Consider the following 27,639-nt stretch of genomic DNA (forward strand, 5'->3'; position numbering starts at 1 on the left):
AGTCTTTAACAAACTTGCTTTGCCTGTATAAGGCTCAGCCTTAGTCAGACACCAGAAGAAACAACAAACATTTCAGCTCATCAACATGGAAGTCTCAAACATGATGGAGGCCCTTTTATGATGTTATGTCAGGAGAAGATGCACAAACCTGACAGAGATTACTGGTGAAGGCGTAACATTGATATGGGCTTTTCAGGCCAGTCCAATCAAGATCAAGCTTGTGCCTCCACTGAAATTCTGTCAACTTTCCCGCTCTGTGCAAGTTTGTACATGTTGTTACTGGCATGGATGATTTAAGAGAGGATCATAACTGCTTCACAGCTAGCACCTTTACACGATAGCTTGAAACGTTGTCTAGAGATCAGTGGTGAGGAAATAACGTATCAGTGTGCCGCTACAAAACAAATTATGAAAGGAAGTGGTTTTCACAGCTTTGCTGGTAAAAGTTGCATAAATATGACACACAATGCACCCACAGACCATAGCTGAAATACATTCAGCTTGTATGTTAAATAGCCAAAAAAATAACAAAACATCCTTTCACCTGTGTATTTTCTGGCTCTACATATGTTCTCGAGTGAAAAGTTGCTACACTTAAAACAAGTGATTAGGCTCTTATTTACATATTAACAAATATAAGTTTATTATTATGTACCTTATAAATCATAAAGTCAAAAAATAAAAGATAAGACCTAGGTCACATCCTCAGAGCAAGACCATACAAGAAAAAATATATATCATATCCAGAAAGAAGCAAGTTTATATTTATTTTAATCAAATCTTAGTGTCACATTAACACGAGGGTTATTCATGCCACACAAGCAGCGTTGTGGACAACCTCCCAACCAAAAAATCCAAATAATTAGAAAAAAATACAAGTTTCATTTTAGTTTATGTAAGAATAGTCAAACTAACGTGACCTCCAGCCCTAAATTCCTCTTATTCTCTTATGAAAACACACCCTTTTGTGCAACTCTAAGAAAACCTCCAGTTTTCTTTGAACCACCACTAGAAAATGACCTGAGTGACGCTGAAAGTCTTTGGTAAATAGAAAATGTGAGCAGTGTACGGCCCACAGAGCAACACGAGGCACAGTCTGACGCAGAAAATGTGGTTGCGGGGAGTCATCTGTGGCTCGGTGGTTGCACCATCCTATCGGCCCGGATGAAAGACGACTGGTGAAAGCGGTGACGAGAGGCAAAGTCAGCGTTTTCCTCCGTCAGTTGCTTGGTTTTGAGTCCGATCCCAGACAGAGAAGGTGTCAATACAATCTCATCCTGGGGAGCGCCTTTTCCCCTGAAAAACAAGACAATAATGAGAAAAGAGTTCATGCTGAACATACGGTGCAGGAAATGACACAAAAAATGACATCACTGACATTTAAAGCATTTTTTAAGACAAGTTTGTTAATTTTTCTGCTCACCAAGACTTATCCCGGTTATAATAGAACAATTAATATAGTCTTCTAAATTAAAATGCCACTTTTAAAGTCAATGTCAAACCTTTACCCTGCTTAACCGATGAAACAGTGAAGTAACGGGCAACATCTGACCATTTAACAGCTTTTTGTCATTTTGTCCCGAAAAGAAGGTTATACATAGAAAAGCGCCATAATTCCTAAACCCTTCATCGAATTTCCTCAAACTAAAGCGCATATGCATTCACATTCCACTGTAATTGTAACATCTTTTGGAAAACATTCACGACTTGGGGAAAGAACTTCATCTAGTTTCAGTTTGCCCTGATCAATAAGGAGATATCATTCAATACCTGCAAATGCTACTAAGTGTTGACTTCAGCCATTTGAAGAAGCTGAACTGAGCTGCAATACCTGTAAAAAAACAAAAACAAAAAAAGACAGTAACAAATAAATAATTCCAACTTTATAGTTTGTCTTAAAGACATGATTTTCTGCTTAATTAACTACGGGTTTACTATTACTACATTTTTACACATGGTGCTTTTTCTCTTTGGTGCCGTAAGTGACTCTGCCCAGTGGCCACACTGAGACTAGTGACATTTCACCGCGCACCTGTGGGACAAATGTTTAACACTTGAGCGTATATGTTTGGAAATGTTGTGAGTCAGACAACTCAGGCATGCTGTAACACAGATGCACAATCTGCCATCCAGCAATTCTAGAAATCCTAAGCAGCAACAGCTGCCAGGCTGCCAAGCAAAGAGAGCGCAAGTGAAGCTCCCAGCAGAGTATGCTGCCAGTCACATAATGACTGAGCACAGGGAGACCAAAACTGCCCTTTTTGTAGACAAAGTGGAGTAATCTTCATGGCATAGTAACACGCCCACACTAAAAGATTATTTAAGCCCTCAATCTACTGAAGTTTTTGGAATACATATGTTTTCAATTTGCACCGGAAAAAAAGAACCAACTGTAAGTAGAGGTGATCTTTTCTCATTTCATGCGACAGTAACCTGATAAGAAAGAAAAAAAACAAACAAATGTATCTTTGAAAGACATCTGATGCATAAAGATGCGATTCAGAGATTAAATTAAACAAGAGTACTGAATGGAATTACCCTTAGTTTACCGCAATGAATATGCACACAGTCACAGCAACATTAGATGCAACTGCCAAGTGTGAAAAAGATGCACATAAAGCCAAGCTGGGAGTTTCTATTCCAGGAAATGAGCAGATGGAAATCACCTATAGGAAGTCCAGGACTTGTTTTCCCAATGTAGAAGAAGAGCAGCAAGGCCACTAGTATGTTTGCCAAAGCATAAACCCACTGAATGACAAACATTATCAATACTGAACTCAGCGCCTGAAAGAAAAAAACATGTTCACATTAATCATTCAGTTGCCCAGAAGTGATCTGAAAAAAGCCACAAGAACAAAAGTAATAAGTGTTGCATGCAGTGTGTAATCTACCCCGATGAGAGCGATCCAGTGGTTACACATCTTTGTAAAGAAGGAATCCTGCATAGGTTGGATTTCAAAGCTCTCGTGTTCTGTTTTACCTCCAGCACCTGAAAGATTGAAGAAACAAACATCACATCTACAAGACATACTTCTGTCTGGCTTAAAGTTTGCTGAGTAAATCTGATCACCTGTATTGTAATTGTGAGTTTCTGCAGAAGAATCCTGTTCAACACAACCCGTTGAACTGCATTTGACTTGAGGTTGTTCTTCAGCCCTGAGCTCCTCATCTCCACACTGAACCTCAGCTCCTTCCTCAGCAGGAGTTGAACTCATCTCCTCTTCTTTCTCCTCTGAGGGCACATAGCTGTTCAGGTCAAAACCATAGCTGTCCATCAGTTTCTGCTTTGCGATAACCTTTCTGCTCTGAGATCTGCTGCTCAGCTCTTGCATCGAGGGGTTCTTCTCAGCTCCAGAATCAAGTTTTGAGACTGATGGAAAGATCTGGTCCATGTCCCTGGTGAACTCCAGGAGAGTGCCTTTACTCTGCGGACTCTCACCTCCACTGCCATAGCTGGGGAGAGGGGATTCAATCAGTGGTCTGGAGTTCTGCTTAGTCGACCTGCGCCGGTTTCTTCTTCCTGAGATGGTGTTGCTCTTCTGTTTTGACTGAAGCTGGAAGGTCATGGCCACATTGAAGTAGGAGTAGTCAATGAAGCTATAGGTGAGCATGAAGTTGATGCTAACGATGGGCGCCAGCACGTTGACCTGGCCAATGAAAATGAAGGCCATGGTCAGCAGGCTGGTCAGACAGATGGCTGCCACTGGAGTTTTGTTTGGGCCTTTCTGTCAGCCAGAGAGAATAACAAAAGGTTTGTCAGTGACCACTGAAATACTCAAGAATCTGCGGTTGCAGTCCACAGACCAGCCTCAAATTAAAATGCGTAGTAGCTCATTTGGTCAACAATCTACCACATATCAGTTTTACAATGAAGGCTTTTACTAGTAATACATATACACATATATATATATATATATATATATATATACACACACACACACACACACACACACACACACATATATATATATATATATATATATATATATATATATATATATATATATATATATATATATATATATATATATATATAACTGAAAATGAAAAGTATTTCAAGTATTTGTTGTATCTTAAGAAAAAGCAACTGTATATAAATATTTGTTCATATATGCTCCCAGATGATGTTTTTTTTTGTTTCCAATTTCAAAGCTGCATCCTGTATCTATTACAACAGCATGGTTTTGAAGTAGAAGAGTCCGGGTGCTGGTCTGACCTGCCTGCCAGTAGTCCAGACCTTTCAATAACTGAAAACACTTGAACGTAAAACCAAGAAGAAGACCCAGAACTGTTGAGCAGCTAGAATCTCTTATCAGACCAGAATGGGACAACTTTCCTCTCCCAAATGTTCAGCAACTGGTCTCCTGAGTTCCCGGGTGTTTACAGTTTGTTGTTAAAAGCTGAGATGATGGTCATCAAATTCAAAATGAGCCGATATTTTTCATGGCATTGTAAAATGTCTCACTTCCAACATTGTGTCTTTTCCATCTTCTATTGTTATGAGATTAGCAAATCATTTTACTCTGTTTTAATCTACATTTTACACTGTGGCCTAACTTTTCTGGCATTGAGGCTGTGTGTGCCCCAATAGCAATTTCTTTCTCATAATTAGAAAAATCATTTTTAACATGTGGTTTTCACCACTTTGCTTTCACTCCCTCACTACTATCACACAGTTTAAGAAGGACTGCTGTGTGCCTGGCAGGCCTCCAGAGCATACAGCGGAGCAGAGCCCTGCCCGTCGCCCTTCCTGCGTTTGTTCTGAGGCTTTGATTTGGGCCAAGATGTCTCAGGCCTCATTCCAGCCTGCTGAGAGAGGTCAAACACTGCTGTCAACCGAGGCAAGCCTGAGGAAAACTGGGGTGGATGGGGTCACAGCGTTAACGTGACTATGTGCCCGTGTGTGTAGCAACTCTTTGCTGCCGAAGTCAGTCAACTCACTTCTGTTATATGGAGCCTGTGCTCTATAATTAGGCAGTCCTGTAACTGTTTCCTGCTGAGTCCATGCACCACACCCCCTGTACATCTAAGCTAGGCACACATTAGGTTACTATATGCCAAATCCTGTCTATGCTAACTAGATCTATTTCAACATGACTTGTATCTGAATATTGTCAAAATGTAGTAGTTTACAGCTACAGCTTAGTCACTAGGGAAATTTACAAGGTCAGACTTTAGATGCTCCATTTATGTCAAAGTGTGGCATGAAGGTAAACTGAATGATAACACTTTTTTATCCTACTTTACTTTATGCATATCTGTAGTGATAAATAAACTTTCTGACATTTAGTTTATTTCTCAGCCCAACATGACAATTTGTAAAACAAAGATTTTCAAAGGTAGACAAAAAGTTTCAGTTTCACTACACATAAAGCTCTTTTTCACAATGGTTTGCCCTCTACTATTATGAATCCTCCTTGTTCTGAGGTGAACCACTCACACAACACATGATAGAAACAGCTCACAAAAGGTTTAAAATCAGGTTTTAGACAACTACATTTATAGTTCATAGTTAGAGTTCACCATGGACTGAGACGTGACAGTCCAAGACAGAAATACCTCCTCTTCATACTACCTTCTGGCTCATTTAAAGTTTCAACCATTAACTAAGCCTAATGGAGGAAGACTTTAAGGTCAGATGAAATTGTGAATTGGGACTGAGTTACTTAACCACAATGACCGGATGCATGCTTGGAGGAGAAACAGTATTATACCCCATAAACACTGCACTGGCTTTTCATCTCGGTGAAGGTAGCATCATGCTCTGGGCCCGTTTTGATGTAAGTGGAACTGTTTGCACAAAGTGGATGTGATGGTGAACAAAAACTACCAAAGAATTTGTTTAGCATAAACATAAACCATTATCCAAATGGTGTTGGGTGTTCCAAACAGGATAATAACCCAAACACATGTAAGCAATAGAGAATCAAGCTACTATTAAGAATTTGGGAAGTTTTTTTTCTGTGTATAATTAAATTAGGCTTTATGTTAATTTAATGTTAATAAAGTTAACAAATAAATTCTGCATTTATTTTGTTTTTACCTTTCTGTTCCATTTCAAATACTCCAAAGCAATGAATTAAGCCATACAATTACAGGAATCTGCTCACTGTGAGCACTGTCTCATTCCAAGTTAGGAAATCATCTCATCATCAATTCCAACATTCCTCCATGGCTAAATTCATCCATCCACCTACCCCTTTTCCCAAGAAGGCCAGAGAGGGAATGACCCTCTCTTGGGCGATGCACTGGAGGATCCTGGGTGCTCCATACAGGCCACCCATGCAGGAAGCCAGGGAGGAGATGTAGAGGCCCAGCAGAAAGAGGAAACCCACCAAGGAGACCTGGAGGAAGACAGAAAACAAACAGAGGGTGAAAAAGGATGAGGTGGGGTTGAGCGCTCACAACAGTTACACCCAAGTTAGTTCCGCTGCAGTCAGCCCCTTACAAAAACAATGAGAAGTAACCACTAATGGAGACTTGTGCGATTGGTTAACGCAGAAATGTGTTACATTTTAATTATTAATTTTTAATTAATTTCTTATCCATGAGAGCTGTACAGTAATAACACAGTAACTGCCCACACCTGTCAATGCGCTGATCACAGGTGACTGATTTCATTTGAAGTTGAGGCCTGGGAGTGAAGTTAATTCAAAATGCCTGGTCCACTCCAGTTTAGACCTAAAATCCGTCTTTCAAGCTATATTGTGAATGCCAAGATCACAAGCCAATCATCAAACTGTGTATGCACAGTATATGAAACCGATGCTCACTTGAATAAGTATAGCAGTATAGAAGAATAAGAAGTGAAATAACTTTCACATTAAAAATGCCTGGCTTTATAATGTCAGTATAAGGGAAAAACATAAAAGAATGAGAAACTGAGGCTACACTGTTTGAGATTTTCTGGATTTTTTGTGAACTTGTGTTACAAGCTCAGTAAACCCTTTGTAGTCAGCACAAGATATCCAGTGAGAGGCAAGCCAGACAGACAGTGTGACAGAGCTTGTGAAGAGGGCTATTTTAACCAGAGAAAAGGGCCTGCTAGGATTTCCCTGTCAGTGAATAAGAAACATCAAAGATTTAGAAAGGACACAAAGTCATACCCTGAGCTAATTACATCAAATCGACTACATGAGCCACAGTGGGGAATCCCCTCACATCGCCTCCTCTGCTGAAGGCTTCCCTCACATGGTAAAATGGAAACAGAGTTTACCTTTTCTGCTATCAAAAAGTCATAGCGCAGAGCTTCTCTAGTGCAGATGGCTCCCAAGAGGAAGACAAAGACCAGATACAGGAACCACCTGTGGGTCACCAACAGTACACCATGCAGAATTATTAACAACTGCTCCTCTTTCAATATAAATAGGAGAAATCAGCCAGAACAACTTCATATGTGAATGTCTAATAGCACCATTCTGGAAATGTGGGTTTGTTTGTTCTATCAAAACTGGAAAAAGATAACACTGTTACAGGAGCATAGTGAAAGTGAAATGTGCACATCTGGATATTATTAATTTAAATGAATCATACCACAATGTTCTATAAGAATGTGTAACTAATGTGTAAGATGTTGTGTGTACGTGTAGTGCTTTTGTATCTAGCTCTATTAGGAGTGTGCTGGTGGTGGATTTGAGGTGCCATCGTACGAGGTGAAGACAGCTGCCAGCGTTCCCACGGGGATGTTGTTCTCAGGCCGCTGGAGGTCTGAGCTCATGTTGAAGCCTGCCATCACCCCTACACATGCCCACAAACCACAAAAAATGTGCAACACAACTGTACAATGCAACAGTGGAATCTGTGAAAAACAAAGGGAGGGAGGGAGGGAGGGGGTCTACTCACCTGTGGCAGCAGGGAAGAAGACCCCGAACACCGTAAAGAAGTTTTCTCCTGGGGTATAATCTGGCATGGTGTTACTGCTGAGAAGCCCGGCGGAATAACCGATAAAACCATGCTCTAGAGGAAGAGTTGACAACACAAGGAGCATTCATTACAGAAACTTAAGGGACGTCAGGACAACTGAATTGTTTTGACCAACGAGTCACAAGCTGAAATGGGTTTGTCAAACAAAACTGTTGCATCTATATCCTCTGGAGGATATCTATACTATATTTAACAGCAATCCACAACACTATAGTTATGACCTCTCCCTACTCCATGCACCTTTGAAGCATGTAACATTGTTCCAGGAAGTCTAACTCTAGTAGAAAATATTAAAACCAGGATTACCAGCAAATGCTCGAAGAACATTCAAAGTATTCACTTCAATGTATTACTGTTCAGCATGACATCATACTGAATTACTTTACCACCAGCCTACAATGATGATAAAATGATTGTTTAGACAAACTCGTCTCTGTTGCAATTTTCCCCTTAACTTTGATAAACTATTAAGGCCAGAACTAATCAATATTCCCCTAGATTTCTTTATTTATCATGATATGAGGCTAAAAACCACTCGATTAATTAAATTCATCAAGTATGGTCCACTCTCGGCCCTGTGATGGACTGGTGACCTGTCCGGGGTGTACACCACCTCTCGCCCAATGGCAGCTGGGAGAGACTCCAGTGCCGCCGCAGTCCTGAATTAGGTTAGACATGTATAGAAAACGGTTGGATAAACGGTTCCACTCTCATACATAATGACAACATGAAGGATTTTTATAAAAAAAAAATAAAATTAAAAAATAAAATTATTGTAGGCCATGAATAATAGTAGGCACACAATCATTTATTCATTTGTGAATAAAAACACGATTTATTTTTCCACATTTAAAGCCACTGCTAAAAACAAGTGCAGCTGCACTGACTGAACGTAAAACATAGATGAAGTGACCTCATCAACAACCTCTGTTGAACATACACAGTGGCATTATTTATTTGACAAAAATTAGGACAATTCCGGAAACGTGTGAACTCCCCCCTCTCCTTGCCATGATACAATAGCTTGTCGCATTAATGCCTTTAAATAATTGCTTTCTGTATGGCATAATCCGTCTCTCACATGGTTGAGAAGGAATTTTGGTCCCCCTCTCCTCTTCAGCAAAACTATGTCTTGTTTTATCATTTCCCTGTGGGATAAATTAAGAATTGTTCCATTTCATTTCATAATACTTTGGCGTATAGAGTAGTTCATGGTCGACTCAATGACTGCAAGGTGTCCACGTACTGTGGCTGTGAACCAACCACAAACCATCTTCTCTCCACCACTGTGCTTGATAGTTGGTATGAGAGATGTTGAAATGCTGCGTTTGCTTTTCACAAAACTCTTTGGTTTGGTTTGGTTTCCACGCTGCAACATTTTAGAGAGAAGAAGTTTTCTCTTGGCAACCCCTGCAAAAAAAAAAAAAAAGCCATACTTCTCTAATTGCACAGTCATAAACTTTAACTTTTGACATGCTAACTGAGGCCGTAGAGTCTTCGATGTAGCTCTTTGTTTTTTGCAGTTTCTTTGAGCTTGGGGTGAATTAACAGAGCTCCATTCTAGAGAAGATTGACAACTATCTTGAATATTTTCCGCTTGTGAATAATCTTAATCATTGTAGAATGATGATGAAATTTGTGTAAAATAATGACAGAGGGAAATACGTCAGGTGTTGTTGTTTATCTGAGGTTGTATATAACTAATTCTAAGATGTGGAAACCATTTTTATTATTTTTATCTTTAAATGGGAAATGGTATGTTTTTTTCACTGTTCATATATCTGATCCAAGATGTTAAAATAAACAACATATTAAAGATTCGGAAAATATTGCAGAGCAAATTCATAGTTAGCTTAGTTCCACAGAGTGCAGATTCATTTTGCCTTTTGGTCAGCAATACAACATTAAAACAAAGTAAATTTCATTTGAAACTGTCATTGTAAAGATTCAGATGAGAGCTACTCTTTACAGACACAAAGACAGGACAGGTCAGTTCAGTCTGGGTCAGCCTGCTGAATGTGTAAGTGAAGATTGTTCTGTTTTGGTGGGGGCCTTTTAAACCACCCGCCTTTGTTACAACACCGGACATTTCCCCTTTGGTTATCTTGCGATGGGAAAGAATGTGTTCTCTCAGATTAATTACATGTTTATCCAAAAGGAAGTCGCCACCCTTTTCAGAAGCTCAGCAGCTTCCAAGTTTTTAGAGAAAGAATCAAAGTTTTTTTTTTTGACAAAGCCAAAACCTAAAGGGCTTCATTCAGAGAATGCATGTTCTCTGTGATTTGTGTTTAAGGAGGAGTAAACACAAACATCAAGTGGGTCTTGCTCAAACTTTTGTCCACTTTGTGACCCAGAGAGATTGCCCTCTGTCTAAACAGTCAGGATCCAACAAATCCAGGGCAGATCAGTGTCCATGTCCACACCATGAGTTCCCCACCCATATTACAACATTATACTCCAACATCCAAGTTAGCCTGACTCTGCCAGCTCTCACAACTGAGTTCTCTTTGGAAGGGCGTTCACATATTTAAACTGCTCAGCCTTACTTATACATGCTTTGTTTCAGGACAACAAGTTTTTGTGGGAACAACAGGCTCACTTGCATTTCATTCAACAGATAAAGAACAGTTTTTGTATGTTTGCAGGGTAAATATTCTCTGTTGAGTTGCTGTTGTACACATGGCATGTGATCGATGAGAGTTTCATTGTATTTTGCACCATATCTACCGAATACATTATGTAATGAATGGAAACTGAGGATTTTAATCTCTCTGTACGCAGAATCGCTGAATCAATCTGAACCAGACATGTGAAGAAAAGGATGAATCACTGGAAATTGTTCGGCCTTAATACATAATGAAACTCTACAGTCTTTACTGACATCCATCAGCTGTATATGTCTTTATACAACAATGTCTCCCCACCTCTGTCCGTTGCTCCAGTTTAAGTTGATGAGCAGAAATATTCCTAGCTCAGCTCCAAAAGGGAGAGGTAAAAAGGTGGCATATGCGCTTGCAGATATTTCATTCATCAATGGTGCATGAATTGACACAAAGGTGGATTTATATTCTGATTATAATAGACTAAGAGTGCTTGGACTCAGAATTTTATTGTATTTTTTTTCCCCCAGACACCAGAACAACAAGAGCAAATCCTGGCAGAAACCCCACCATGTAGGTGGACCTTCAATGTGGCCCAGGAGAGATTTACTTTCACACTGTTAAAGGAATGTGGCCAATATGCAGCCCCAATCACCTCCAAACATTATCTTAATGAAATGATCTCAACAGGTTCATAATGCATTCTCATAAGGACTTAGATCTAACCGCCTGTGATGGGATCATTAAAAAGTTTTAAAATCAGTTACGTACATTGCTTAAGTGATCTATCTTCAAAATGATGGATTGCTGTTAAATATAGTATAGATATCTTCCAGAGGATGGCGCATGAAAACTTGCTCTAAAGTCTAATAATCGTCCGTGTTTTCATGCAATAACGCGGCAGTAATAGAGTCCTTATTTCAGTTTGCTTATTCTTTGTATAGCAAGTGCATTGGCAGAGTGAGGCTCCAGTGAGCGCAGCATTCCTCTGATGCACACTGGAATGTGTAGTCGGATTACATGAGCATCTGAGGCCTCTCCCTCGATCTAACTGACCTCTTACCCTCACAAACTAACCAGTATAAACTGTTGTGCATGGAGTACAGGGCGGGCTGTAATTTCACAGAGGTGGGGCAGGTCCCACTGGGATGATCAATAGGAAGAGCCGACTTGATCCCAACTATACATTACAGTTAGGATCACAGAGAAAGATGGCGCGGCGGCCTCTAGAGTAGAAGCAGGCGTCAGATCTCAGTTCCAGCAGTTTTTCTTTGTCATCTTCCAAAAATGTGGGTGAGTCTGGTTAACACCCTAAATCCTAGACCCAAGGAGCCCATTATGTCTTCCTGCTCAGTGAGGACAACAGCTTTCAATTACTGGGACAGGGTGAGGCGTGTTAAGATGTAATTCATTTGTGCCTTACAATCAGACGGGTTTGTGATTAAACTGTTTAGTGATGGGGACAGTATGTGGGCAATGTTACTGGCCAGACTAAATAAATCATTACATATAAAGTGGGAAATCAATTCTCCTCCCATCTAAGATGATACAGTATTATCTTGCATCTGGCAATGCTGCAGGATGGACCAGTGACTTATTTAATGCAGCCCTATTTTGCTGCATTTAAACCATCGGATTGGGCTACTTCAAGACAGCTTCTTGAAGTTAACTGTGCTTTTTAGTTGGTGATGCCTTTTTCTTAGTGGTGTTTTAGACTCTGGGGCCTTTTTGCTGCAGGTGTATATATACTGAGATGATAAGATGCTTACTGCAGACAGGCTGACTTAACTGAACTAATTGCGTGGCTTTTGAAGGTAACTGGTAGCACTAGATCATAAGTAAGGGTTTCAAAACAAATGATGCATACACTAAAATATATATATCTTTTTAAGTGCCGCAAAACTCAAATGATTAATGTAACAATAGAAGCCAACATCTAAAATCCGCCTGACTCAATAATTCCTTTAAATTTTTGCTTAAGATACAAGTTACTGAATACAGTAACAGAAATTAGTTACAGAACCTAAGTCACTGACACAAAGGCTGATGAATGTGTCAATTAACCTTTCTGTTCACAAGAGCAGGGGGAAAATATTTGAAATGTCAAATATTTTCCAAAGCATAATGACAAGTCAAAATATTAAGTTTGCAAAGAAAATATTGCTTAACTGACAAGACGTGGCTCAGCTTTGGTGGTGATGGTGGTGGTGGTGGGGTACAGTGTGTGAAACTTATAGCGACGGCACTGCCAAGTGCACACAGGAGACGTGTTATCAAACCATGACCACATCATTTTGGCGGTGGCTCTTTTTCCTTCAGGATGTGCCTCAGCATTCTGTGAGTTCATGCTAATCTGAGCCGTTTCAGTTTGTTAGGGGACCTGTTGGTCCTGTGCCAAAAATGAGGTCACCACAACACACATCAGCTTTTAATTGGAAAAACCTGGAGAAGCTGTTGTGGCTGATTCTCCCACAGTTCCTAAGAGCTGCAATCTGACCTCTACTAACTGTGCTACAAAGCAGACAGGGTGGTGGGAGGGGCTGAGCAGTGTATGTAACAACAGGACCAGAGCTTGGTTTTATTGACACATGAGGTGCTAAAGCTTCATCTTGCACAAACTAACTGCAGCCAAGCATTTGACAAGTAGCCTGATTGTTTTGTAGTTTGGGGAAGAGCAATGCTACATGTACTCAAATGCATCTTTTATTATCATTTGCATTTTTATCAATTGAAGGACAGAAAGAGCATTCATGTGCCTGAAATGTGTTATTCACCGACGGGCTTGACTTCTGGAACACTTTTCTCTTCCCACTGGACAGGAAGTTGATAATCAGTGAGAACAGGAAATGTGGGGAAGGACTTCCTGCAGGCCAACAAAAGAATACAATTTCCTCAAAAAAAGGAAAAAAATTCTCATGAAAAACATTGCAGTCTCAAATTCAGCCCAGAACATAACTGCAGAAAAACTGCACTCTGCAAGGTTTTCTAACACGAAACGAGTTACATGAAAGAAATTCCTTCCTGCAGAAAAGTAGCTCAACTGGACTTGCCTCAATAGGACGCGCTGACTGAACAAGACTAGTGACACAAGAGCAACACCTGCTGGTCTGACCCGGTCACAGACACTAATTTAGTTCAGAGGTTTGCAAACTGCCTTCATGCTGCGCTTTGGACGTTGAAATAAATTCCTTATCCTCTCAGCTGTATAGGCTACAGTACATTTGTTCAAGTTTGCTCAAGTGGTAATGACACTTTGGAAACTTGCAACAACATAAGCAGACCTGAGATCAGCAGATAAACTATCTTTTTCAGAACAGTAACGGCATGGTCCTTTCTTCATGTATTTTTGGATTAATAATTGAAGGTGAAAAAAGCGGGTTTCAGTTTCTCCAAAAAACAACACAAAAGACACAAAACCATCATTCTCAACACCTAAATATCTTGCATGTATGTTTCCGTTATTTCTGTTCCCCTTTCCCTAACCCCTGTCAATATTCATTTTCCCTCTTGTCCTACTGTTGGACTTTCATTGAAAACAATGGTGGTGAAAGCTCACACAATCCTTTCTGTGGTAAGAAAAACCCCAAACGACAAATGGTTTCCAGGAGATAGTTATATGCCCATGAGACTTGATGAGAACAAATACCCCACAAAGTGGACATTTTTTACAAGACTAAAAAATAGAAAGGCCAGATTGGACTTGGCCAAACAATATCTTAAAAATCAAGACCAGTACTGCAACAGCATTCTTTGAATATAGAAATCTAAGATTAACCTGTATCAAAATAATGAAGAAAAAAAGAGTTCCAAAGTATGTGTGTATATACTGTCAGTTCAATTTTGGCCAAATGCAGCAAGGCTAAATGGACAGTGCTTCACTCCTCAAATACAAATCAAATTTCTACCCAGTACCTTATTAGCACTGCCTGCGGAGCAAAAATGATTTGGCAGTAATTTATGGCTAAGCACAAAAACATATTCATGCATTTTGCCCATCATCAAGATATCTAGATGGATGATCATAACCACATTTGTGTACACTTAAGACCATTTATATAAATTGGACATATTCTATGAAGTAATGCTCTTAAATAATATCAGAAACAATATTTCATGGTTACAGCAGAGGTTATGTTTCATCCTTAAATTATTCAATGACTGACATTACTGCTGTTTTATCACAAGTCCTGTCTGATGCAATGCTGCTTAGGGTTTATTTTCATAACACTTAAATAATGTTTAGGAGTGAATACCCACAACCCCAACCCTACCTGGATCAAGGTGTGTGAAGGTTCCAATGACAAAGTCCAAAGTGGAGACTGCCAGCACAGCTAACAGCAGCAGCTGGATTCTGACGATCCACTTCACACCCGCCAGGTTGATTCCAAGCAAGGCCAGCAGCACTGCTGCAGACATGCATCGCACTGCCCACTGGCTCTGCAGACCCAGCAGCTCGGCCACCGACTCAGAGAAGCCGGTGATGTACATGGCCCCAGCAACACACTGCAAGGTGGACAGCAGCAATGAAAGTGACAAAGATGAAAGCATGTGCACTCCATCAAGACTTTTAGCTGCATTACAAACAAAACCAACATCAAGCTGAAAGTTCACCTGTCCAAACACATAGAGGAGGCCTACAGTGCCGCCCACCCGGCCCCCGAGGACAGTGGAGATCATTGAGTAGATTCCTCCACTCCCAATACCACAGTGCCCACTGACTCCGATCCCTGACATCACGGTTACTAAAGCAACCAACACGACCATGGAGACGAGGAGCATCCCCAACAGCACACCAGTATTACCCTGATGAGACAAAATTACACATGATACCAAGTCAATTAAGCATAAAAACAGAAACATCAGCAAATACATAACATATTGACTGGATCAAGAGCTTTTTACGCTATATGCATATCTGCTAACCCTGAACTCCTATAGTACCCGATTAAAGCTTTGTACAGAATTTCATCTTTTCTTTTTCTGTCAAATGTATACACTCCCGTTAGTCTGTACACTCCACTTCACATGGACATGGACTCATGTTTTGAGGAAACTTAAGATTTGGGTTGTACATCAGGGAGTTAACAGGCCACCACACACTGTTCCCAGACTGGATCTTTGATGCTTGTCATTCCCCTTTTCTCAGTCTCCTTCTCTTATTCTACAGCTCTAATGAAAATAATAATACTAAAATAAAAAAAATACCAACAGAGCAGGTGCAGAAATCTGAGCCATTAACACAGAGAGACATGCTTAGTTACATAGTTTACCTTTGCTCAAAAGCAAGCATGTAATTTCTGATATAGCTATACAGAAATGTGAAAACTCTTCACTTTTGCCAAATATGAGCCTAGATATGATAAAGTAAAACAGTAAAAATGTTGCCAGCTCTGTTCGCCCTCAGCTCCACTTCTAAAATCAGTCAGACTTTTGCACAGTGTACACACCAACCCATATTATATCCTCAGTGGTGAATATTTTCATCCATAATTGTAGGTGAAATTTAATGTTTGATTGGAAGAGCCTTTGCATTTGTTGACACCCTGTCTTTTTATGTTCAGTGCGGTTTTGAAGCCTTTCCGAGTGGATGAAGGAGCATGATTAGAGCTGATAAACACAGTGAAGCAGTATGTACTGACCACCAGGTAGCCGGTGCGCAGGAACAGGACCACACCAAAGATGTTGATCATGCAGGTAGTGAAGACTCCATCCCAGGTGCCAAAAAGCACAGGCTCCCATACAAATAGCTTGATCCTCCACCACGGCTGGCTGCACTGGTGAAAACCCTGCACACAAAAAGCAAGCTGCTTGGATCTCTGTCACGTTCACTTTCAAAAGGTCAGAATTATTATATAACTCAATGCTTTACTCTCATGTAATTCCGTGCAGCAGAATATGAGCTGACAAACACCTTACCTGAGCATCTTCGTGGAACAGATCATGAACATGTGTGTTTGTGTCGGCAGATCCGCCCTTCAGCAGCTTCGTCTCATCTCCCTCCTGGTCACAGGTGTGCACAGTCCAACCAATTGGCAGGGTTTCCATTGTCACCCGCAGATACTCGCTGTGGGCTGAATGTAAAATGACAAGGTGAGAAACAATGTTTTACTTTTAACCACTCGAGGGAGAAAGGCGAGTTTGTGTTCAAACTCGCGTTAAACTGCAACAGGTCCAGCAGGAGGTCACCCGGATGCAGCTGGGTGTGCGGGTCTCATGACACTGAGACGTCAACATTCAAGGGACAAGAAATGAGCAAGCGGACAAAAATAAGACTGGTCAAACACAGCGGCGTAAATTATAGTTGATAACAACCACAGAGGACCTGTGGGTTTTTTTTTTTCTTTTCTTTTTTTTCAAACAGTTGTAAATTACGCGCAAGGTGCAGAGTTTACCATCGGAGCCAGACCTAACGAAGAAAATGCCTTTTTGCTTTTTCCACTGAGGTAAAATTCATCAGAACAGTCTTACTCGAGTACAATCTTAAATGAGAAACTTTGTTCATAAAGAAGAGGCGAAATTATGCAACATTCAACTTTCATTAAACTTTTTTTTTTTTAAATGAGCTCCTGGCGGTGCGTCTTCGCGCCTGCAGTCACTAAACGACACACTTTAGTTTGGTTCTCAGTACAGCTTACCTTTCACAGTGATCATATCACTCGGTGCTTTTGTTAAAGAAAAAAAAGACGCGCAAAGGTAAGAAATGAAATGACATGTCGGTAATCCTCAGAGATGAATTCAGCTAGTATAACAACGTCAGCTTCCAGCAGGTCACTGCTTACCTTTCCAAGGTGTGCTGCAGCATTTGCTCACAGATCCTGTGTTGGTCTTGGCAGTGATCCCGGACAAAGTCAAGTTGTTTAATGATTAAAGACGGAAAAACCCATACCCCTTTTATTTGAACTGTCATTTTCTAAAATATGCTTTGGTGTCTGCCAATGAAACAGGAGTTTTGGACCGCAAAAGCGGGCCTTCGTGGAACTATTTCTTCTACCCATCGACTCAAATTTGACGTCAAGATATCTCACCTTATGATGAAAAAAAAATGTCTGGACTGGGACTTTTCTTAGCGCTTTACTGTATAATTTCAGCCCAAGTTTAGCTGGTAAACCAGATCTGTTATGAGGCTGTGAAAAGGGTTTGACTTGCTAATGCAATTTACACTTTTATGGAAATTAATCTGTTTGGAATACTCAACATCCGAGTCCATATTGCTCCAGTGTGGGGATCTGTTCTGTTTGCGTATTATGTCACAGACATTATGTTGGTTTGGGATTGTCAGACTTACACAGCCAGATGCCTCCTCCCTCCACTAAACTACCAACAACAACCAAAAAAAAAAACTAAATCACTTAATTGCTTCTCCTTGGCTGCCTCCCATTTAAAACATTCGTTTCAAATGCAACACATAAGTAAAAGATTGAAGCTCATGTACTGTGAATACTTTTATTCATAAGGACATGACACACAACAGTCATAACAATTTAATCAGATTGCTTACAAATCATGATATATTGCAAAAATTCTAATCGTATGGGGTTACTTGACTGATTAATCACCTACAATTAAAGCTGCACATTATTCATCAAACAAGTTCACTCGACAAGTCCGAGACCATGCAAATCAATCTAACATCAGACCAACCCTAAAGAGAAGCGTGTGTGTGGGGGGGTGGGAGGCTTCCCTGTCCAATTCTTTAAAAGTATGCGACTGCCAGCCAAAGTTCCGACTCCCACGTGTGATTTAAAGATCTTGACACAAACGACTTGTACAGAGATAAATGAGTGTAGCAAGAGTGACTCCGAGTGATGGACCGTACTATCAGTGCCTGCAATGAAATGTTTCAAAAATAGTCTTTATCAAAAAATTCATTATTCAGATCTTTACACAAAACAATTGTTTTTTTTTTTTTCTTTTTTCTTTTTCTCTAGCTTATACAAGGACACTTATGGCCAGGAGACTGACAAAAGTTAATTAAAAGGAGAAAAAAATACATATATATATATGTGTGTGTGTATATATGTCATAGAACTGCTCACATAGTTCATGAGTCTGACAGATTTGCATTATTTGTCAAAATAAGTGAAAGTTTTCCCATAAACTGAAACTTTTTTTTTTTTTTTTTTTTTTTACAAAAGTAGAATCGCCCATCCGCACTGTGCTTTTTGAGGTTTGATCACAATGAAATTGTCAACTAATCGGAGAGCTGTTCACTTTCGGTGATCGTCCAGCTCAGCTGACATGTCTTCAAGCTCCTCCTATAGCTGATGGGGTTTAAATATTTCATAAATTAAAAAAAAAAAGAAAAGAAAAGAAGACCTGTAATGTTTGTTTAAGTTAAACCCACGATTGCTCTTTAAACTGCATAAACCCATAAAAAAAAGCTTTTTAAAAGTGTCTGTATACAAAGCCACGCGTCAACCAGTCAGTGACAGTTTCATTGTTGAATCTGGGAAATGCCTGAAAACAACTTCATATGCTTTCCGCTGGCAAAACGCGTCTCTTTGCCCACGCTTTGCGTCGATCAATAAACAGTACTTTGCAAAACGTAAAAATATACACTGTATTTACAGCAGGGTGTTGTCTACACATTCTACAGGGAATGATCAATGACGGAGAAGGGTTCGATGATTAACGCGGTGCCGCCTGATTGTCAGCGGAGTTGTAACGAGAAGGAGCTCAACGCCAGTTTCGAACTGGATGGTGCATATAAGACAGTGTTAAACACAGTAGCACCGACACGATCACAAATGTATGTACACGTGGGAAGCAATCGACAGTGTGACGGCGCACAGGAGAGACCTCGAACAGCATCACGTGCGCGTTCGGAAAAGCATGGTAGTGGAAGGAGAATGAAAAGAAAAGCTGCTGACATTTAAGACACGAAGCCGTGCTCGTTCAGTCGCTCAAACGCCATTTTCCTCGGGACGACGTAATAGTTTGAAGATCAGACTTTTCTCTCGAAGACTTAAACAATTAATCAAGCGCAAAAAGGCAAAAATCAAATAAAGCTCCCAGTTCCACGTCTTGCAGAGTGAAAAGGTTGATAGCTTATGCGTTTGTTGTTGTGCAAGAGGGGTTAGTAGCCTTAAAGAACAGGCTGAGCAATAAAAAACTAACGAAAGAATGAGAAAAAGCAAGTGCTGAAAAAAAAAAACAAGAAAGGAAAAAGGCACAGAAGCTAAATTAATTCAACTTTGTTGACTCTCACTGAACGGCTGTCATCCCACGATCGTAACTTCCAAGAACTACAACAACTATAACAAGTACAATAAACCGCACCAACAAGCTACATCCTTTTAAGGTTCAGCTGCAGGGAGCTAAATATTTCATTTCAAATAAACCCCAAACCGAATCTGGCAAGATAGTTTTCAATAGAACTGGCAAATCTCACATTCTCACAACTTTCTCTGTAGTTAAGAGTGTGCAAACTGTGCAAAAACTAAGCACAATCCTGACACTACACTGCAGATTACTTTAACCACTGACAGAAAATAGAAATTATCCTGCAACCATTACCCGTGCAGCTAAGAAACATAGAGATCGTTTTTTTTGTAGTGAGAGAAAGAAACTTGTTTTTAAACAAAGTTTTCAATCTGACATGGCCGAGCCTTTTTACTACGCAACCTATCCCGCCCGCGCAAGTATCACACAATGTTGAGCAATTCATGAGCGAAAAGTAAGATTTCTAATGTTTTGGTCACTACACCAAACAAATTAGACTCAGTCTATAAAAGGGAACCAGACCGGATGCATTTAATCAGTCTGTACCGTTTGGATACACGGAAATCTCCACTTCAGCTGAGAATAAAGTGACTTCAACGCAGAAAGTGAAGAGCGATTTGCTACTGTGTCGTAATGCAGTAATTAAAGACCTGGAATAAGGAGGCTCTGTTGATGAATGCAAATTCAGTTGTTTCCTCGGATAAACAGCATGGGGAGGTAGCTACAGTAAGAACAAAAAGGCATACATAAATACAGCCGACATGTTGTAAGTGGAAATATTGCATTAAGCAGCAAGAGAGACTGAATCATTTTGAGCAAGGCAAACTGACCCCGACATTAAAAAATAAACTCTTATGGCGGTAAAAGTGTGAGAATATTAACAAAACTCCTGCATTACACTTTGGTCACTTAATCTCTTCGGGTGCTGTACATTCCAGAAGGAGAAATGCTTTGTTTTACAAATGGGGAAATGCTAATTATACGATGCTTCCTATATGAGAGGTTCGAGTTGAGGAAAAAAAACCAAAACATGAACATTTTTGCTAACTAATTCAAGAAAGAGCACGTAATTTGCAATGAGACTTTTTTTTGTTTGTTTTTTTGTTGTTTTTTTTTTTTTTTTTGGCAAAACAGGAGAGATTAGATAAAGTGCTGCTGAAATGATCAACTAATGAATATTTCTCCCCGTTTTCCTTCAGCCAAATGATTCGCTGGTTGAAACATCAGGGGAAGAGTTCAGCTGAGACCTGGTCTCAGTGACACGAACTAAAGGGAACTCTGAGAAGTCTGTGCTGTGTCCTCGGACACTTACTTGTCCGTTGGCAACAGTAAACTGCGAGGAGGTTCCAGATCTCAATGTCTGGAAATGTGATTTGAAGTTGTGATCAAAGGAGCTTATCTGGAAAGTCTGCAGTATCCCTTGTGAAGAGTCAGTCTTTTTAGCGGGTGAGACCTGCTCCAGAAAGTCCTCCTCAGCTGGGGACACCGCAGAAGGAGGCGAGGTCTCGTCACCTGAAAATGAAAATGAGTGCTGGGAGTCTCCGACCAGTAATCCAAAGTGAGGTTTCTCTAAAGTGGACCGTAGCGGAGAGCCCATCCCTGTTTTGAACCTGCTTGGGGAGGGAAATTGTTTCTCTGTGGAGAACAGAGGCTGTCCGGCTAATGTTGGGTTTTCGGAGACCAAACTGAGGCTCTGGCTGGTCAGGTAACTGTCGTTCTGACTGGTCCTCTCCAGTGCCTGCTGGAGAAATTTTGAGTATTCTTGCAAGAGACTGACTTTCTCAGTCGCTGGTTGAGCCTGGGCACTGGAGACTCCGAGGCCCTCCACGGGGTTGGTGTCTGAAACGTCCGAGGAATTAATAGATATGCTTGAGGTCACCTCTGTGCCAGCCACACTAAAAGAAATGTCCGACTGCCCATTTGCTTTGTTGGAGTAGTGATCCAACAGCGTCTGAAGAACCTCATCGGGCAAAACGTTCTTGTCATGAGTCGTCTTTATCTCCGTGCTGATTGGCTGGGGCTCCAGAATGGTGGCAGGGACAGTCTCATCAATAACGGTTGACACCACAGTTTGAGTAACAGGTGGCTGAGAAGAGATGCTGCTCGCGTTCAGGCCATAATCCCGGCCGTTGTTTGCCATCGCAGCTTGAAGGTAACGCTTCTTCTTGAGAAACTGCATGGCGTCGTCGTAGTTTGTGCTGCTGGCTGCTGGTTTTGTTGGTCCTCCTTGAAGAGTTTCAACTGATTCGAGCTCAGTGTTGCCTTCCACCTCTAACAGGCCTTGCTTGTCCACAATGTCAAAGGTGTACTGAGCCACCTTATCATTTTCCTCATAGGAGGACAAGGTAGGCAAGCAGGGAGGGGCCTGCTCACTGGGCTGTTTCAGAGTCCTCTTGGCGACTTTCTTCAGGACTATCTTAGGTGGTGTCGTCTCCTCTGATGACACTTCTCCATCTTCGTGTTGGCTGGCTGCTTCTTCGGGGAGTTCCACGGAGTAATCTGCAATCACATACTCATGTTTTACCTTGGAGGACACAGCATATAGTGACGGACTTTCAATCTTCTCTCGACTCTGCCCCTCATTCTCTTCCGTTCCTTTAACAGCGTAGGTGTGCCCTTCTGCCTGGACAGTAGTGGAAGCGCCTGAACTCTTCTCTGCACATTTCTGCCGCTTTTTCTTGGGTAGAGAGCACTCTTTGGGAAGAAATGGAGACCCCAAAGACTCCGCTTCACGCGAAGGCCCAACTTTTCCGGCGCTCTTGTTCGTTTTCCTCTCTCGGTTTTCGTGACACATTCTTCTGTGCTTTAAAACCCGATCTGTTCTGGAGAAGTACTGCGGGGAGAGGAGACAACGAAGATATTTTTAAGTTACAGCAAACAGACAATTGCAAAACGAAAGAAACATTGAATCTCAAATTAATCCCTTTTTAAATTCCTTTCTTTCCAATTTCTAATGTTTTTAATGTTGTTTAATGCACATTATGCATACATAAAAGTTATAGAGACATTTCTTAACAAGAATAATGAAAATGATTTTGAGGAGAGCTCCTAACTCTTAATGTAGAGATGTACATCATTTTTCCTGACAATCCTTATCACGCTTGTAAAACTGGGATGTCTAACACAGATAACTCCTTGGAATAAGACGAAGAATAAACAGTAAACACAATCAGTCAGTCAAAAGCAAAGCTGATTTCAGCTGTAGTCTGACTGTTTGTTCTGCACTGTGGGCCTCCTTGGAAGATGGAGTCGATTAAAAGGAGCCTCGTTTTCATTCCGTCTAAACCAGGAAGCATAAATACCAACTCAGAACCATCGAGGTAAAAACTGAGTTACTGTCAGCCGCTGAAATCTAATTTCCCCCAACAGGCCCAGATGATGCAGGACGACATCACTGCAACAACTGTGAGTTACCCACAAGTCTGTCTGACTGACACAGATTAGTTTGTTCCTAAAAGGTCAGGGTGAATATGAAGCATGGAAAGAACTAAAATGAAACAATGTTTTCTTGCTTTGGATCCACTTAAATCCTCTTTAAAGTTCTCTTAAATGACCATATTCTTGCTCTCAAATGCAATACTATACACACAAAGAGCAGCAGTATACCTGGTGACAGTAGTCACATTGGTAGGGCTTCTCTCCACTGTGAGTCCTCTTGTGTCTCTCCATGTGATACTTCTGGATAAACCTCATCCCACACTCATCACAGCGAAAAGGCTTCTCACCTGTGCAAACAGACAAAAATCAACACGACTCATTGGAGACTGACATGACAGATAAAACCCTTGAGAACGATGACTGCAGTCATTCTTTACTCACCAGTGTGGATCTTCTCGTGTCTCTGGAGAAGGTATTTCTGAATGAAGCGCATGTCACACTGGCTGCACTGAAATGGTTTCTCGCCTGAAAAACACCAGTATAAATGACAATACACCGTCTGCTTTTCACATGAAACACAGCCAAAATATCGAGTTTCAAAACAAGATTGTCATGGAAGCATGTACAATGTAGAATTTGATGCAAGTATCTCAAAACATGGCTGGGTAACTCATACCAGTGTGAATGAAGACATGCCTCTGCAGATGGTAGTTTGTTCTGAATGCAGCATTACAGTGAACACAAACATGACACTTAGGGTTCGGTGTCCCCAAAGATCCATCATCATTCATGCTGAGAATCTACAACAGTATAAAGAACAAAGACAGGTAGGACAGTAGTATCCATTTAGCTTAGATATCTGTATGCATGTTAACTTAAAAAGACAAAGAAAAAAAAAAAGGATCATTGCTGAGATAGAAACTGACTTGCACCTTTGCTGGTGAGCGCTGCTTCCTTTTTTTCTTCTTGGGACACACCATCAGCTCCTTAATTGCTTTTTTGTCCTTCTTTATATGGACTGCTGGGTCAGACAGCTTCAGCTCCTGCTTGATGCTCAACTGTAAAAGCAGGACCATAGATAGTCAAGACATTTAAAATGGCACATGACCTAGTTTATGAGCCACCCGGCCAGCAAGTGGTCTATGCAGGTCTGGCAGGTGCTAGCGGGTAAGGAGAGGATAATCAAACAACATGAAGGCGCCTCACCATGGAATTGCCCCAGGCACAACAGACTGGAGGGGAATGTCAGGTCCTAGAATACCTTCAACATGCTGAGAGATTAATCTGCAACTCTGCATGACTTATATCAGTTTATGGGCACCTGGAGTACAATTTTTAAACTCCAAATATGAATCAGTGCATCTTAAGTTTAATTTCAGTGCAGTAGATAAGGGGTGAGCTTTCAGAACTTTCAGAATGTTTGATCTTCTTTTATCTGTCAAACATTTAAATCACCAGTTGACACTAGAGACAGGGATGTCAATATTTGTTATATATATATAGTGTTAAATGGACCGATAGCCTGACATTTCCTGCCATTTTCTGCCATGCCTGCTTAAAAAGTTGACACAGCAGATCCAGCATCCATGCAAATAAGCTAATCAAAACACGACAAACTCCTTCACCAGCATGAACTCACTGGCATATGAAGCAAGCAGGGCAACTTATGGGTGAGTTTTAGGGGGAAATGCACTCCCACCTCGCCTTCTCCCTCCTCTTCACCATTCTTTGTCACCTCCTCTTGCATCATCAGCTGCTCCGGAGGCACCAGGTCATGAGTGACCAACGAGCTTCCTGTCAAGTCCTCGTCGTCGTCTTCGTCATCATCGTCCTCAGCCAGCAGGGGGTGATTGGCCAGAGATCGTTCCCCAAGAGTCATCACCACCAGTCCTCCTCCGCTGCCCAGGCTAACTCTCCCACCTCCATCTATTCCACCGCTGCTGCACTTCTGCAGCATGCCCTCCAACTTGTCCTCAGCGTTCATCTTACATCGAGTAGTTCTTGAGTCTGTAAAAACAAGGAAGGAGGACAAGGCCAATGAGGTCAAAAGTCAAACAGACTAATTCCAGAAGATTCCTGCTTGTTACTCAGAGATGACGGGAAGAAGAGTTTCAAGATAGCCATGATGACGAGGGTGCTTGCAATGCAAATGTATCCTCATTCATTTGTAGTCCACAAGCCTCTTAAATCATTACCAGCCAATGCCAAACAGCAAATAATAGCCCATTTAATCGCTCTTATTTAGAATAAAGATTTCAAATCACACACAAAAACATTAAGGATCATCGGAGTAAAGAATGAAAACAGAAAACTTGTGAGCTTACAGTTGCAACATTCCCCATAAACCATAAAGTTATCTTCCTGTCATAACTGTTACAACTCAAAATGCAGTGGTAGCGTACTTTGATTCCTAGCACAAGGAAAAAGTAAGAAATATTTAATCATTGTTATTATTATTACTAAACCATGGAAAGAACAAGCCATCTAAACTGACACTGTTGTTTGATTGGCTAAAGCACAATGCTGTTTTATGCAATAAAATACCTATATCAAATTCTAAAGTTTTTCATTCACTGATGGTACACACTGGAATAAAGGAAGTTTTAAAAAAAAGACTTACTATCTTACAATAGCTGTTACAATCCGTGTCAGTTCCATATCTAATGTCAGCAATGTCTCCTCTGGTAAAGTGTCAACTTCTGTAACTGGGTCAGCTGTTGTTTCTGTAATCTTATCTTGCAAAATGAAGTGTAAAGTGTGGACTACTGAGAAGCACGGAGTGAAATCGGAAAGATGAAACTTTATTGAAATAATGGGAATTATAGACTGAAGACTCATAATGTTCAAAAGTGTTGCTGTGGCAATTATATTTATTCCCGTCAAAAGACTATTATATATAATTTATCATTTCCAAATGACAGGATATGTGTACGTTTTTTAGCGCAGTGTTAAACTAGTATTGCTCTTATTTAGAGTTACACTACAAGACCTAATTAGCCATATGTCTAACGTTAGCAATCTCTTGATCTCACTACGTAAAGCTAGCTAAAGCTAGTACTTCTGCACAGTTTCGTGAGACGTTTGAAACTAAAACAAACGCAGACTGACCCAAGAAACAGCAGCGCAGGCACAAAAATATCTGTCACAGCTAAAACAGACCAAAAAAATATGCAAACACACTCACAGTGTCACTGGTATTAAGAGGCTTCGGAACCTAGCTAGTCAGCTAGCTAACCGCGCTTGTCAAATATGCTAAATCAAATTCAAAACTCTGCTACAACAACACAGGAAGAAAGGAGCGACTGTGTCTTCAAAATACAAGCTCAACTATAGAGCCGGTCTTCCTTTTAATTCCTACCGTTAACTCAAACTGCTCAAAGCGGCATATAAATACCACGACTATCAATGGATGCAACCGCATCAACTACATGCAAACTAATAATTGTGCTTAGAAACACTGACTGCCTTGTATTGTCTTGGTCTCCAATCTAAATGGACACATGCCCCTGATGAGACATCCAACAACCAAAAGATACATGAAATTAGTTAATGTAACCTGACTACGGGTTCCTACCGATTAAAAATACTCAAGTTTGGCCCAAAACTTAAAAACAAATGACCAAATTCTATAAAATGGATTCAAAACAAACACATTTTGAGGAAAAGTTACCAAATTTTAATTTAGATAAACAAAAGTCGCACCAATACCAAGAAATATGATGTATAAGGTTGATGTGAAACCACCATAGACCAGACATGTTCATAAAGCTTTAATAAAGTGTAGTCCTTTACTTTGCAGAACGATACCGGAGGTCATATCCTATTTACTGCTACTTGACAAATCTTTATGGCCTGTTCGAAGCTAGTTAGCTAGTCGCTAGCAAGCTGTTTACAAATATTGGTCAGACTCGTTTGTAATTTTAAGTAAACACCTTATCTTGATTGCAGCACTCTTCTCACATGCAATATACATATTTTTCAAATAAATTGTAGCTCTCGTCAAACGATGCACGTGGTGACAAGCACAACTTTCGCCTGCTCATTTCACCAAACTTATCAGTACGGCTAGTTTGCACAGCGCTAGCATCTCAAGCTTCCTCAGCCACTCTCAATAGGCCACAGTGATATTGGCTGTTATTAGCTACACCTCGCTAACTCGTTTCCACGTCAAACAACAACAATGCGCCTCAGTGACGCACGTGAGACATGTCAACAACTAAATGTCGATTATTTCTTCTTACCTGCGTGTCTTAGACTCGTTTAGCTGTCATGATTGTTATGCAAGTGCAACGATGGTGTGCGGAATAAGCAAACACACCATCTCGTTTCATGAAGGCATGTAAAAAATGTATTTTGTCGCCATCTAGTGGTTGACATCGGCAAGCGAGGTGATCGGGTCGCCCCGCTTAATGCTGATGGTGATGTCGAGTTCGCGACCCACTTCCACAACCTCAGTGATCTATCACGATGTTTTATAAGCCTAGATATGGCCAGTCAAGTCTTCCATGAGAATGTG

The 27,639-nt window shown here is 40.7% G+C and overlaps 2 protein-coding genes across 4 annotated transcripts; both read right to left on the bottom strand.

Annotated features, from left to right (window-relative positions):
* Positions 1 to 951: 951 nt before the first annotated feature.
* slc12a8 (solute carrier family 12 member 8) lies at positions 952 to 17,327 on the bottom strand. Its single transcript, XM_072397236.1, has 15 exons — positions 17,303 to 17,327; positions 17,159 to 17,185; positions 16,440 to 16,594; positions 16,163 to 16,309; positions 15,135 to 15,326; positions 14,795 to 15,026; positions 7,843 to 7,956; positions 7,650 to 7,737; positions 7,217 to 7,304; positions 6,198 to 6,344; positions 3,071 to 3,725; positions 2,892 to 2,989; positions 2,667 to 2,784; positions 1,771 to 1,831; positions 952 to 1,296 (listed from the first exon to the last, which is right to left on the bottom strand). Exons 2-15 carry the CDS (start codon positions 17,172 to 17,174, stop codon positions 1,125 to 1,127), a joined length of 2,283 nt encoding a protein of 760 aa, XP_072253337.1. The 5' UTR covers positions 17,175 to 17,185; positions 17,303 to 17,327; the 3' UTR covers positions 952 to 1,124.
* A 2,525-nt stretch (positions 17,328 to 19,852) lies between these two features.
* On the bottom strand, positions 19,853 to 27,463 carry znf148 (zinc finger protein 148). 3 transcript variants are annotated; one of them, XM_072397239.1, is made up of 7 exons: positions 27,365 to 27,463; positions 24,859 to 25,130; positions 24,056 to 24,181; positions 23,800 to 23,923; positions 23,565 to 23,648; positions 23,352 to 23,470; positions 19,853 to 22,578 (listed from the first exon to the last, which is right to left on the bottom strand). In XM_072397239.1, the coding sequence occupies exons 2-7, from the start codon at positions 25,105 to 25,107 to the stop codon at positions 20,941 to 20,943; spliced, it is 2,340 nt and encodes a 779-aa protein (XP_072253340.1). In that variant the 5' UTR covers positions 25,108 to 25,130; positions 27,365 to 27,463; the 3' UTR covers positions 19,853 to 20,940. The 3 variants fall into 3 exon arrangements, with proteins under 3 accessions (XP_072253340.1, XP_072253338.1, XP_072253339.1); XM_072397237.1 differs by having other exon boundaries at positions 24,763 to 25,130; XM_072397238.1 differs by lacking the exon at positions 27,365 to 27,463 and adding an exon at positions 26,308 to 26,404 and having other exon boundaries at positions 24,763 to 25,130.
* Positions 27,464 to 27,639: the final 176 nt, after the last annotated feature.

This window comes from Leuresthes tenuis, unplaced genomic scaffold, assembly GCF_036924035.1.
Source record: "Leuresthes tenuis unplaced genomic scaffold, fLeuTen1.0.hap1 SCAF_12, whole genome shotgun sequence".
NCBI lineage: Eukaryota > Metazoa > Chordata > Actinopteri > Atheriniformes > Atherinopsidae > Leuresthes > Leuresthes tenuis.

Excerpts from the sequence above, each read along its gene's own strand:
- znf148 (XM_072397237.1), bottom strand. The coding sequence starts at position 25,107 with ATGAACGCTGAGGACAAGTTGGAGGGCATGCTGCAGAAGTGCAGCAGC. Across the intron at positions 24,182-24,762 it reads CCTGCTTGCTTCATATGCCA|TTGAGCATCAAGCAGGAGCT; the intron begins GTGAGTTCATGC and ends CTGCTTTTACAG. Across the intron at positions 22,579-23,351 it reads AATGTGACTACTGTCACCAG|TACTTCTCCAGAACAGATCG; the intron begins GTATACTGCTGC and ends CTCTCCCCGCAG.
- slc12a8 (XM_072397236.1), bottom strand. Across the intron at positions 7,957-14,794 it reads CTTCACACACCTTGATCCAG|AGCATGGTTTTATCGGTTAT; the intron begins GTAGGGTTGGGG and ends CTCTTCCTCTAG. Across the intron at positions 7,305-7,649 it reads CTGGCAGCTGTCTTCACCTC|GTGGTTCCTGTATCTGGTCT; the intron begins GTACGATGGCAC and ends GGTGACCCACAG.